The sequence below is a fragment of the Haemaphysalis longicornis genome, unplaced genomic scaffold, assembly GCF_048455015.1.
Source record: "Haemaphysalis longicornis isolate Haplotype H1 unplaced genomic scaffold, Haemaphysalis longicornis Haplotype H1 scaffold_3, whole genome shotgun sequence".
Classification (NCBI taxonomy): domain Eukaryota; kingdom Metazoa; phylum Arthropoda; class Arachnida; order Ixodida; family Ixodidae; genus Haemaphysalis; species Haemaphysalis longicornis.
Genome location: NW_027526335.1, coordinates 75347197 through 75359466, shown reverse-complemented (window position 1 = coordinate 75359466; position 12270 = coordinate 75347197). Strand labels below are relative to the sequence as shown.

The following is a 12270-nucleotide window of genomic DNA, read 5'->3' as shown; positions in this document are numbered from 1 at the left end:
ACTATTCAGTGCAAACTGTTCCAACATATGCCATTTCATTCACTTGCAGGTAGATCGCACTGGAGTAAACTTTTGCATTCAGACATATTTCAAGTTTTGGCTCAACCTTTGTTCCGTGAAACTGGCTTCCCTGTGCATTCTTTTAATTTATGTATTTTTGGTTATTTACACTTGCATTTATATTTAATTTTTACATTTTTTATTCATATGTTATTACATTTTATATTTGTTGTCAAACTTTCAACCCCCCCCCTCCTCCTGACAAAAATTGTGGGTGCGCTAATAGTTGATGTCACGAAGGTCTCAGCCTGTGCATACCAGACAGTGCATGGCTGCTGTTATTCCTGCAAATCGATACGCAAATCTGGTGGACGTGCTACAAACCGGACCAAAGTATTCATACGTACACATTACCACACACCCGTTCGGGGTATCGGGCTATGCTTTATATAAGCAGAAATGTAAGCTGCTGTTGCGTGATATTTCGTGGCGTCAATTTTTTTACGAGCCCTTGTTTCTCTTTCAATGATATGACAGTCCCCTGAACTAAGGACGAGTTAAATACAAGGAGAGAACATGCTGTTTTTAAATGAAACAGTGCGTCAAGCATTGATTATGTTTAATTCCATCATTTTCCTAAAAGATTAAAAAAAACGGGTCTACTGTGAATGAATGGTACACAGCTTCTGTACATGGTTAACAAGAGGGTGCAAACACACACAGACACACCCCCAGCACTTGCAGCATAAACTCCATAAACAGGTGTCAACCATTTCGCTCTCACACACACACAAAAAATCCAACTATGATATGACAAGGCAAGGAGAACGGCCTTCTGGCAACGGTCTGAGAAATAAAAGCCAGAAATGGTGAGGGTCGAAAAATGAACAGTAGTTTTACTCCAAAAGAGCAAAAGAGGAAAAAAAGGGCGTTTGGCAAACATGAGGGCACCACAACAAAGCCAGAGCCACCTCGGTATGATGTCAAGTCTTCAGGCACCTGGCAGGCAGCATAGAGGATCATATACTCGTCTGTACACTCTGAAAACAAACTCAACTTCTGTGCGACTAGTGAACTAATATATCTCTCACTATTATGTACAGGCCGAAATGCACGTGAACCGTCGAACAATCACGCGGCGTAGCAAAAAATAGTCACTCTACACGCATTCGAGGCTGTACACGCATTCTCACCAGAGTTCCTAAAATAGCACAAAAGAAGGTATATGGCAAGAGGGGAACTGAGCAGTACTGCGGCACGCACGCCAACGAAGGCAAGGTGCTCTTGAAGTGGGCAGGCCATTGAAACGAATAACTTACATCATCTCTGCAAATCTAGTCTCAAAGAGGAAGCATTATTAGCCATTGGAGCCAAAAAGACTGCATGGAGCAACTTTCTACTACAGAGTAACAATGACTATGCAAAATTTTGCTGTTACAAAGGTTCAAAAAAATGACTTTGTTACACAGACAATGTTACATAATGTGACTGCAAGTAATGCCCTTTCGAAATGTGAAAACAGCCACGGAGACAAGTATTTGCCTTATAGTTTCACACCTGGCTCTACCAAATACAAACATTTCATCGATAACTGGTTTCATTATCTTTGTGCAACCCAGAAAAACATATGCCTCAGTATGTGCCAGCATGCACACAAATACGACATGCTTTTATTACATTTCCATCAGCTTGAAAACAATAAGCCTGAATTCAATACCAATGTAGATTCAAAGCACGGAGACGTTCTGCCAGTGAATAATACCAGCTGTGTTCGAACCGCAATCATAAACCATACAGCCGTGGACTGCAACTTCTAACAATTGCTAAATAAGTTATCATGCATCTGTGTGTGCCGGATTGAGCAAAACAAAAAAATCAAAAGGGTGCACAGCGCTTGTGTCGTCTATTACTTGCTCCGTCCCGTCTTCCGCGCTGTTTTCAAACGAAAAAAAATCAAGTCTGCTGCCTTCATATCAGACGACTAGGTCACGTAAAAGGGGAAAAAAAATATTCTGCTTTGCGTCACACTCATCAGCTACTGAGCTCGCAGGATCTCAAACGCAAGCGGCTATTTGGCACTTGACGAGGCATGTGCAACCATGTTGGCCTTGGCATCGACATATTCTAGTATTAGCGCACATCCACTAAGAAAAAAAAAAAAAGAAACCTCCGCTCCGCTTCGGTCTAAAACAAGCCAACATACAGGCAAAAGCTCCAAAACGTGGATGTGGATAGAGGCAGTTGTCTAAAAAACCTCACAATCACATTTTATAAGAGCCTTCACGCAGCCAATGTGCACTTCAAATTTTGCAAACATTCACTCCTAGGACAGAGGTGGGGACACGGCGGCAAATCAGTGGGACATTACACAACATAATGCCCTACCAGTTGAGAGCAGCGCTTAAGTACCGGTCACACAGCTACCAGTCGCATTGCCACTCACTAACCCTGTCTGGTGCCTGCCCACCGACGCCTTTCTTTCGGCCGCAAGCGGTACGCGAGAGCCCACTGGCCCGACACTGTGCATCCCTGTCAATGTTGAGCATTTCAATGTTACGCCGTCCGAGTGGCAAGATATGCATATTGCAAGGTTCAGCTGCTACACACAGCAACCGCAGAGCAGGTCAAAATGTACCGTATTCACTCAGTTCTAAGCTGCCTCTCTTCAGAGATCATAGAGAGAAACTGCAGAAACCTGCGTGCATCAAAACACTGCAATCAAGTGTTACCTTGCGTAGAATGACGACAGCTACTGCACGGCGTGGTTGCTTTAACCGAAGAAAGGTGGAAGCGCTCGCTGTCAGAAAATTGTACGCTTACCGATTGGCGCGAAAATTGCGTGCGCAAATGACGGTGGAGGAACCGCAGATGTGATATTTGTGACGAAATGTAAAAATTCTCGCAAAGAGCATGCCTGACAAATACTTGTAACACTCAAGCATGACCAACAGACTTTTGCTTGATGCCTGGAGCCTCCTCTGTGCAATAACTGTGTAAGTGCATCAACATGACCTGACATACCAGACTTTTCTACAACGATGCACTGAGAAAAAAAAAAAAAACTGCGGCAAAAAACTTGCAACACATACAGCCTTCACTTTGTACACACTAAAAACAATCTAAAATCAAGAGCCATTGCAACCAAATTGCTACCTGAAGGCGCAGTACTGAACTGTAAAAGCTCATAATTTCAAGAGAGTGCCGCCGGAACTCGGATTCTTCTGCAACCCATTTACAATTTGATGCCATCATTAACTCGAGTTTGCTGAAGAGGGAAAAGGAAAAAAGAAGGTCTGCGCCAGAACTGGGTAAATACGGTACTTTTTGACGCTTAACAAGAGAGGACGCGGTTCAACTTGCACTCATGTTTGCACTAGTACAAAAGTGACCCAGCTGCCAGCATAAGCTTTCTTCGAGCCAAGGCCCAGCCTTACAACTCGAGCTGACCCTAAACTGCATGCGTTACTAGAGATAGCAATAACTTATCATATATATTAACCTGAATGCTACGACAGTTTTTCACAAGGGCTCCAACTTTTTAAGGAAGAAAAAAACAAACTGACCGTATAAAGAGCACACCAAAGAGGGGGCAAAAAGTGAGACCAGACTATTCTTGCCAGATAAGCAGTTGTAAGTAATAAACAATCTTCTTTCTCTCCAGTTATACTCCTCTTTGTAAACAATCTTCTTTCTCTCCAGTTATACTCCACTCTTTGAAAATGCTACCTGCCACAGAATACATCTCCCCCCTTGTTGTCGTTACAGCACCCAGGAGCAGCAAAAACAATCGCTGAGAATTTTAAGCCTGAAAGAAGGAGCCCTGTAAAGCCACCGGAAGAAGCATCGGTCTTATTCTAGACTATACAAAACAAAAACAGCAAAAAAAAAAAAACATAAAAGGACAAGTCGCAAATTTTCTGACCAACACTTCCTGAAGCAGCTGCCGTGCCGGCTCATTTTCCAGGTGGGGTGCCCTTTCGCGACGACACTTCATTTCTTGTAGGCCTTGCCAGCATCGTCCGTCTTGTTAAGAAATATTGTCTCACTGCACGCCAGCAACCGCAGCGGTCGCGTTTTGGGAGAGGAGGAGATGGGGAGAGAGGAGAATGACTAGAACGCCGCCAGTTCCACAAGCGCACCAAAATCCCAGCCCTTTCAGTCACAGACACCTCCACTTACGGACACATTCACACGTTCACACGCACCACACAGTCTCCCAGGAGGGAGGGAGGGAGGGAGGGGCGGGGAGTGTCTTTATCCACGGTGGTCGCCCACACCTTCCTGCCAACGAAGCCGACCTTGTGTGGCAATCCCTCGGCCCGGCGGAGAGGTTTTCAAACAGCACTCGCAAAAAAGGGTCCATTGTGGGAGGAATACTCTCTCGAACGCGGCGGGAGTTCGTCCTCGGGGGCCCGGCTGTGGTGTCGGCGGAGAGACTGTTGGAAGGTGAGGGAGCGGGGCAGATTTTTTCTTTTCTCGGTGGCAGCAAACGAGAAACGCTGGAGGCAGGCTGTCTCTCTACTGCCGGCCTCATCAAGAGGGCTCCTTGAAGAGCTTCACGACGTGCTCGAACTTTTCCAGCGAAGTCTGCACGTTCTGAAGGGCCTGCTGCAGCTCCACGCGCCGCTTCTGCTGGTTCTGCGACAAGGGAGAGTGGAAGAAGAAAGCCAGTGTGCTCAGTTGGCCGGGTGGCAATTGCACGAGCAGTGGCGGTTCACTCTTTACTTGGGCACAGACAGCCACAGTGGGCCATTACTACCTGCGGCAAGACACATTGCACTTGGCGCTGTGTATGGCCCAGCTGAGCCAAGAAAAAAAAATTTTAGACTTTCCAAACTCTCCGAGTGCACAATTCAACACCAAAGGCTGAATCACGTGAAAGCAATGTAGGAGAAATGCCCAGACTGCGGTCACAGTTGTGATAGAAACAAGCTGGAGATTTGCAACAACGATTTTTTTGTTGTTCTTTGGAAGACGTTCTTTTTCCCAAACGGGGGCTGGATGAATCACTAGGCGAGACATAATGCGCCTTGTCCTCCAATTTTGAAGGGCACAAACCTACGGACTCGCGGCGATTGGATGAGTTTTGTCCAGCTGGGGTGGAGCAATTTCCAGCACTCTTTGCAAGGTTAGGTCCACCTGTTCACTCACAACACTTCGCTCGCTCACTAGGTTACAGTCTAGCAGCAAAAGTTAAATTTGGTTTCGGATCCCCCGTAGTAAGTCTGACGACCACAGTTCTAGCGGATTGGCCAGTTCTCGCGAGGGCATCCTCGCTAGAGTCCACTGAAGTGACCAGCAACCCCAATAGGTGGCACTAATGCCATCCTGAAGCTCCATGCTTCCTACCAAAGGTGGCAATCAAGCACAAGTGAACAAATAAAGCAGCTATTGCATTCTTCAGGCATAAAAATGAGAGAAATGGCTTATTAAAGGCACCGCATTTAGGCACATAATGAACTCACTCGCAAAGTAACTGTACCCCAAACAACAGCCAGCAAGCTTTCGAATGTCTGAACTGTTGCATAACGAACGCAGCCTCTATTGTTGACAGCAAAATGCTGCCAAAAGCCATGTTTCATAAAGTGTCCCCTCCCCTCCTCTCCAAGCCTTCTCCTGGAAGACAAGCAGCTATCATTTCGTAAACGACCCCATCAAACTTAAATTGTTTTTTTTTTTTGCCTACAGCATAGCCACCGCAACCCCTATTTTAAACTTTAAAAAAATGCAGCCAGAAGCTGCCCCACCGCTGCCAAGTCTCTCATTAAAAGACAGCTGTTACCTTGTATAAACAAAATTGAACCCTGTTATGTCACAAACACGTTTGCCTACTTGCATTCACCCAAAAACGTGCACACAGTCGAACCCCGCTACAACAAACTCTGCTTCAATGAAATATTTCCAATTCCCCATCAGTTAGCCATATTAGTCAATGCAACAAAGTTCTCGCCACAACGAACTATTTGTCTGGCCTGCTTTCGCTTCAACGAAAATTTTCGTTCATTGGGCTGGGTTTGGACATTTGTTTTGCAATAAAACAAGCATAACGCCAGCTACCTGTAACTTTTTATACATTCAGGACGCTTAGTTTCACCGAAAACGTGCGCCGCGCGCCCACACCGCCACCCAAAACAGAAACACAAACTTATAGGTGGACGCCACTGTTTGCTGGTGATAACGGTGTGGCTGGCCGTCTTTACATAAGGCGCAGACCAGAGACCAGTTTGCCAAGCCACCGCTACGGCCAATCCGTATCCGATTGAAATCGCGAAAATGTGCTCTGCTGCTGGCGCAGCGCCGTCATGTATGCGTTGTGAGCAGCTGTTTTCGCAGTTTTCCTTCTACATTTCTTCAAAGTCAAAAGCAAAAATAATGCTTTCGTGTTTAGTCTTGTCAGCTCAGTGGATACGCCTTGTTGTACAGCAATAAGTTTTGCGCCTGCATTTCTTCACCCCTCCGCTCCCCCCTCCCTTGTAACACACTCTTTACGTGCACGTAAAAAACAGATAACCATGGTATGTTTGTTATCCGAATAAACACAACGTCATTTGCGTCACTCTTTTTTCTAAACATTGTATCCTGCTGCCAATGATGCAGAAATGATGCCCTTCTGTGATGTGTTGAGGGAGATTTCGCCTCAACAAATTTTTGCTTCAATGAAACTTTCCGCACGTCCTGTCAATTTCACTGTAGCGGGATTTGACTGTATTGCTTACCTACCCAAAGAGAAAAGTGACTGTGCATTTTGGTCTACACCACACTGAACAAAGACGATCTTAACTGCTCCAAAGTCATTTTGATTCCCTCAGAGTTTAATGCAAGCGATAATGCTAAGCGATTTCTTCTCAACAAACAACTTTGTCTGCACCCACCACACCAAGAAGCTGTCTGAAGACCCGAAAATCGGAAAAATAACTTATCCGTAGCTTTGCAAACCGCTACTAGGCGTCCTGATGACAATATGGCCGCTTTTTCTTTTCTTGCACCTAATTAGTAGCTCTTAATCCCAAAGGCACCCATCACAAATAATTGCTGCTGCAGGTATGAAAGGCACCATTTCTTGGCAGCTGTGACGATGTAGACAGCATCAACGCATAAAAGACCTGATCACACTAGAAACAATATAAAACCCGTCCCACTCAATGTGAAAGCTGTCAGAAGTGCACAGCCGATTTGCCGAAATGGGCTGCAGCGCCATTATCCGCTCACTGCTGCCACCCAATGCATTTCAAATTTCCCACCTTCGCAGTGCTCGCGTGCCCCCTGCCTGAAACTGTGCCAGCGGGAGTTCTTTTTGAGCTTGCTTTAATTTCGCATGCTGGAGCTGTTTTGCGGCATTTCGAACCTGCCATTTTTTCTTGCGCGGCTGGAGCCTTTCTGCATCCTTTCGAACAAGTCATTTTTTTCTTGTGCAGCCGCTTTTTTTCGCTTACTACAGTGAAGACCAACCCAACGAGTGTTCCCAACTAAATAAACGCGGGGCTGCCGGTTATACGCACAGATTTTGCCTCAAATGTACCTGCAGTTTTCTTTGCACTAAATAACGAGGAGATGTATGACAAGCGCCAGCGGTTCACGAGGTTTCAACGGTTCTGACAATTTAAACCGTGTGGTTTTCGAAGAGTCAGCGCGGCTCCCTGACCCTAGTACGGAAGGCTCTACTTGGGTCCGTTATCTCGCTGCGCCGCCTGATTCTGGCAGTCGCAGCGACCGTTAGCAAGCTACGACGACAAGGCTACGACGACAGAGCACATAAAGTGCTCTGCACTTAAAAAACACTGCATTTAGCTCCTTAGTACATCATAGCAAAGTTGCCTTAGGTGGCTTTGTTGTAACAAACTATGAAAGACTTCACTAGCTGTTAAGCCACAGGCAAGCCACATCCAAGAAAAAGCTGCATCTCCCGGCCACTTTATTATGAAGCAGAGCAAGTTTCCTCCCAAACTTATTTGTTGTTGTTTACAGAACCACCACTAACGAAGTTTTCCCTCCAACACATTTTCCTGCGTGCCACGCAAATTTTTTGCAGCAGAGCTTGACAGCCCTCGCGGGAAGCAAGCGAGAACAGACTTACGGCGATGATCTCGGACAGCTGCTGCTTCTTCTCCTCGAGCTGCATGCGCTCGGCTTTCAGCTCCAGACTCCTCTTGAGCAACTTCTGCTTCTCTTCGGCTTTGGCTGCACAGAACCAAGAGAGAGGCAGCCAACGTGAGCCCAGGACCTGAGGCTCAGATCCCTGTTCAGGTAAGGAGGAAGGATGTTGGGCAGTCTCGCCAGGCAGCACAGACTTGCATTAAAAGCCCCACGAAGCCATAGTGCCACTACACTAACAGAGATGAAGGCAACTAAGCCAAGGCAGGACGCCTTGGCATTGCCAGAAAACTTTTAACGTTGGTAGTTTGGCATGAAGAAAATGCGAGAAAGCTTTTCCTTTTTCCCTCATTTCTTCTTTTTTTTTTTTTTTTTCCAGGGAAGAACGCATAACTGTGGAATTCCTTTTAGAACCAGTGAATCGGGAAGAAGTATGCGCTTTTCGTTTCCATTTCTTTCCTAACATGAATAACTCCGAAACTGTGTTTGTTCTTCTTCAGCCACGGTGACCATTTTGTGGTTCCGAATTCTGAAAAGGCTCCACTTTTCAATAAACACTAATTTACAAATTATTACTATTTAAGCAAACTCCTCTTCTATACCTACCTAAGGAATTGCACATCGTTGTGTTTTTTAAATAAACTTTGAAGAATGGTGCGAGCCTAATGCATGATGTTTTACAGCAAGTCAAGGTCACGGAATGGAGAATGTGGAGAAACCTTTTCTGTTGATACCATGGCCTCCGTTTGCCCACATTTCTTGTGTAGCTTTGCAGCATACAGTGACCTGCACCCACCGTAGAGCCTCGCTGTTTGCCCTGCCTGCCCAGTGAGAACCGTCGCCCAGGTTTTTTCACTCAGCAGCAAAGCAGCTTACCACTTTTGAGTACGGCGTAGTCACTGACCCAGCCAAGGGCAGCGCTGCTTGTGACCTCTTTGGTGGCACATCGTGTCCAGTCCCGGAACACATCGCCATTCACCACTGCTGGTGCTTCTTCCTTCTGCATTTTCAGGAGCACACCACCAGGGAGCAAGGGAAAAGGGGGTGGGGGGGGGGGGCATTAAGTGCTTGCTTCTTCTCCTTTCTTTCCTTTCCTTTCCTTTATTTTCTTTTCATTTCATCGCACGTAATAAGGCCAACCACTGCTCGAACAAGTTACGAGGATGATGCCTAAGCACTCGTTGCGGCTGCAGGAGCATCGCTGTCCAATTGCCAAACGTGCCCTTTCATTATCATCACCGTCCCTTTTACTCTGAACCCTTTCACCCTCCTTTCTATGGTAACTATGACCCCGCACATACCCACACACATCTCCAAACGCACTATCCTGCTCACCCTACTGCTACTTCAGTAATTGGCATGCTCAAATTACCCACGCAGGCCTCAGTGCACGTCTCTAACACGTGTTTCTAAGTGAAAGGCCACAATGGGTCCACTAGACCCAGCTTTAGATCGCTAATGTCAGAGACCTCTGGTGGTGCCGGGGTTGCAGGCTCATCTCATAACCCAGAGGCCCATCAATCCCACTCAAACCCAAGTTTACCTTTTCTTTTCAACTCAATTCCTACGAAGGAAAGTTTGACATCCAACTCAACGCAGCCGTACGGCTGCGTTGAAAGCTGTCCTTTGTAGCCATACGGCTGCATTGAGATTTCCTTTGTAGCCGTACGGCTGCGTTGAGTTGGATGTCAAACTTTCCTTCGTAGAAACTTAAGGGGATCGCCCCAAAATCTAGTCGATTGACAACTCATTCTTCCGTTTTTTTTTTAATTATTATTATTCTTTCAGCTTTAAGCCATTTTGTGTGCCACCTGCACGCCAAGGATGCGAAATTTACACCGACCGAGAGACCTAATGCTCACGCACTAAAATTGGCAACCACCTTGGTTAGACATGAAGGAGTTTTGAGACAGAACTTTTAACACAATACTCCGCGTCTGGCCCTGCCTGACGCTCCTGCACAGCAAATGTGAATACGCGGCTGTGTGCCAGTCGCTGCATTTGTGCTAAATGCACGCACAGCTAGACGTTGTACTGAAAGAAAGAAAAAAGGAATTCCATCCAATGACTTACCCAGCACAACGAAAAACTCCCCAAATATCTTTATCTTTCCTAAGAAAATGTTGTCCTCATGAGAGGACATGTAAGGCACATTTTTAACTAGTAGCTACTTCCCGTTTTGAACAGTGTTCAGTTATCTCTAAACTGGAACAGTGATTCAATTTAAGGGGTGACGTGGCAATCGAAATTCAACTTTCTTATTTCTTAACAAATTTTGATGAAAATTTACACAGTGCCTGGAAATGCTTCTCTGATAACACCGTAAAAAATTTAATGTAATATTCTGAAAACGTTTCTATTTATAAAATTTTCTCCTGTTCACACACACTACACAGTTCGTGCGGGCACCATCTGCGTTGCCGCAGCAATGACCAACCAGGAAGGCCGTTTCAGCACACCTCAACTGGACGGCCTACCGCGCTTCAGCATCTATTACTGGCTTCATTTTTGCGCCTTTATTTTTCTGTCACTCGTGCATTTGTTTATAAACGAAGAAAAAAGAAATGACCGGAAACGGCAAGAGCACCATTTGGCCGATCTGATGATAATGGCACCGCCCGGTGGCACAGCACTTCGAAAATTGCAGTTTTTTAACCCTTTTGCACTGATATTTTGTCACCACAGCTGACAAAAGTATTTTTCATGCCACTATTCAGCGGTTTTCAGCAGAAAAACTTAGCAAACGCATAGAATAGAAAATGTGGAAGCCGAATATGTGGCTTTCAAAAAAAAAAAAAAGAAGTTCTGGCAATTTTTCTGAAGTCAAAAGTCGCATCTCCCTTGAATGTCTTTTGCAGAGTTTGTCTCTTCCCCTATGGTTCACCAAAGCCCATGACGCTACAGCTGAGCAACGAGACACCCCAGTAAAAAGAGCTAAGGGTAAATTTCGATCGCCTGCAACATGTGCCGGAGGAATCTTGCGTACACTGACAGCTTTGCATCTGTCTAGCCCCAACAGAAACACAGCCGCCATGGTCAGGAGTCCAACCATGACCTTCAGCCCACTGGCAGCACACCTTTGCTAGACCATCGCAGTAGGTCCCGACAGCGACATTTTGTTCCCAGGTAGGTGCTAGTCCGGCATTTCCTGTACGCACCCAGTGCCACCTACTTGTTCACTTCCAATACTTCTATTCTTTTTACCAACTGCTAAAACAACTCCGCTGCTCAGCCTCGCAGCCAAAGGGTACAACTTCAAGTGTTGACGTGGATGGCCTGGGCTCAAGCGCCAGCAGTGCCAGTATTCTTGGGCAATTTTTTTAAGTGCAGAGCACTTTAGGGGCCCGCCTTGTCACCGTAGCTCGCTTGCTGGACCCAAGCAGAGCCACACGGCGTTCCGTCGTAGCGGCTGTCGTCGCAGCGTAACCCAGAGGCTTTGACAGCCAACCAGTTTATTTACCGTAAAAACCTGCGTATAATACCAGGTTTTTTTTCCAAATTTTACTATGTAAAATTTGTGCCTCGTATTGTATGTGGATCCCAAAGTTTTCAGCTGAAAATTTGCACTTTCGGTTTCAGTGGAGGGTGTGCCATCTTGTGGTGGCGTTAGCTGGCTGCTGCTTCTCTCAGCCGGCGCCATTTTGATTGTTTTGACCACGCGAAGGATCTTGGCACGTTCACCGCAAGTCTATCACAATGTCGGGTGCACGGCAACAGTATTCGGCTGCAATTAAAAGAAAAGTTATTTTATGTGCCGAGACCATCAGGAATTGCGCCGCAGGACGGCAGTTCGGCGTCACCGAAGGCAGCATTCGTGGGTGGAGAAAGCAACTGGTGCTTGACTGGATAAAGTCTGTGTGGTGTTGGCGGCCTGGAGCACTGTTGTGGGTTCCCATCAGTGCTCGTGTTGGACGCCTTTCGCTGCCACCTGGCCGATTCCGTGAAGAAGTTGTTGCGCGAACCCCACACCGAACTCATTGTCATGCCAGGAGGAATGACATCCCAGCTGCAACCGCTAGACGTTTGCATCAACAAGCCTTTTAAAGACAGCATCAGGTCCTGCTACCAAGAGTGGATGAGGTCAGGAGACCCGTAAGTGACAGCTACCGCATGGCTGACGCGGGTTTCTCCAGCGGTGCTTTGTGGCTGGATCGCGGATGCGTGGGCCAGCATCCCAGA

The 12270-nt window shown here is 46.4% G+C and overlaps 1 protein-coding gene across 1 annotated transcript in view; it reads right to left on the bottom strand.

Annotated features, from left to right (window-relative positions):
* Positions 1-602: 602 nt before the first annotated feature.
* Positions 603-12270, bottom strand: part of LOC144174643 (uncharacterized) — a 36468-nt gene continuing 24800 nt past the window's right edge. Inside the window, exons 9-11 of the mRNA XM_077703428.1 lie at positions 8968-9091; positions 8075-8178; positions 603-4638 (exon numbers count right to left, since the gene is read on the bottom strand). Coding sequence (XP_077559554.1) covers positions 4534-4638; positions 8075-8178; positions 8968-9091 — 333 coding nt within the window. The 3' untranslated portion in view covers positions 603-4533. The remainder of the gene's footprint in view (positions 4639-8074; positions 8179-8967; positions 9092-12270) is intronic.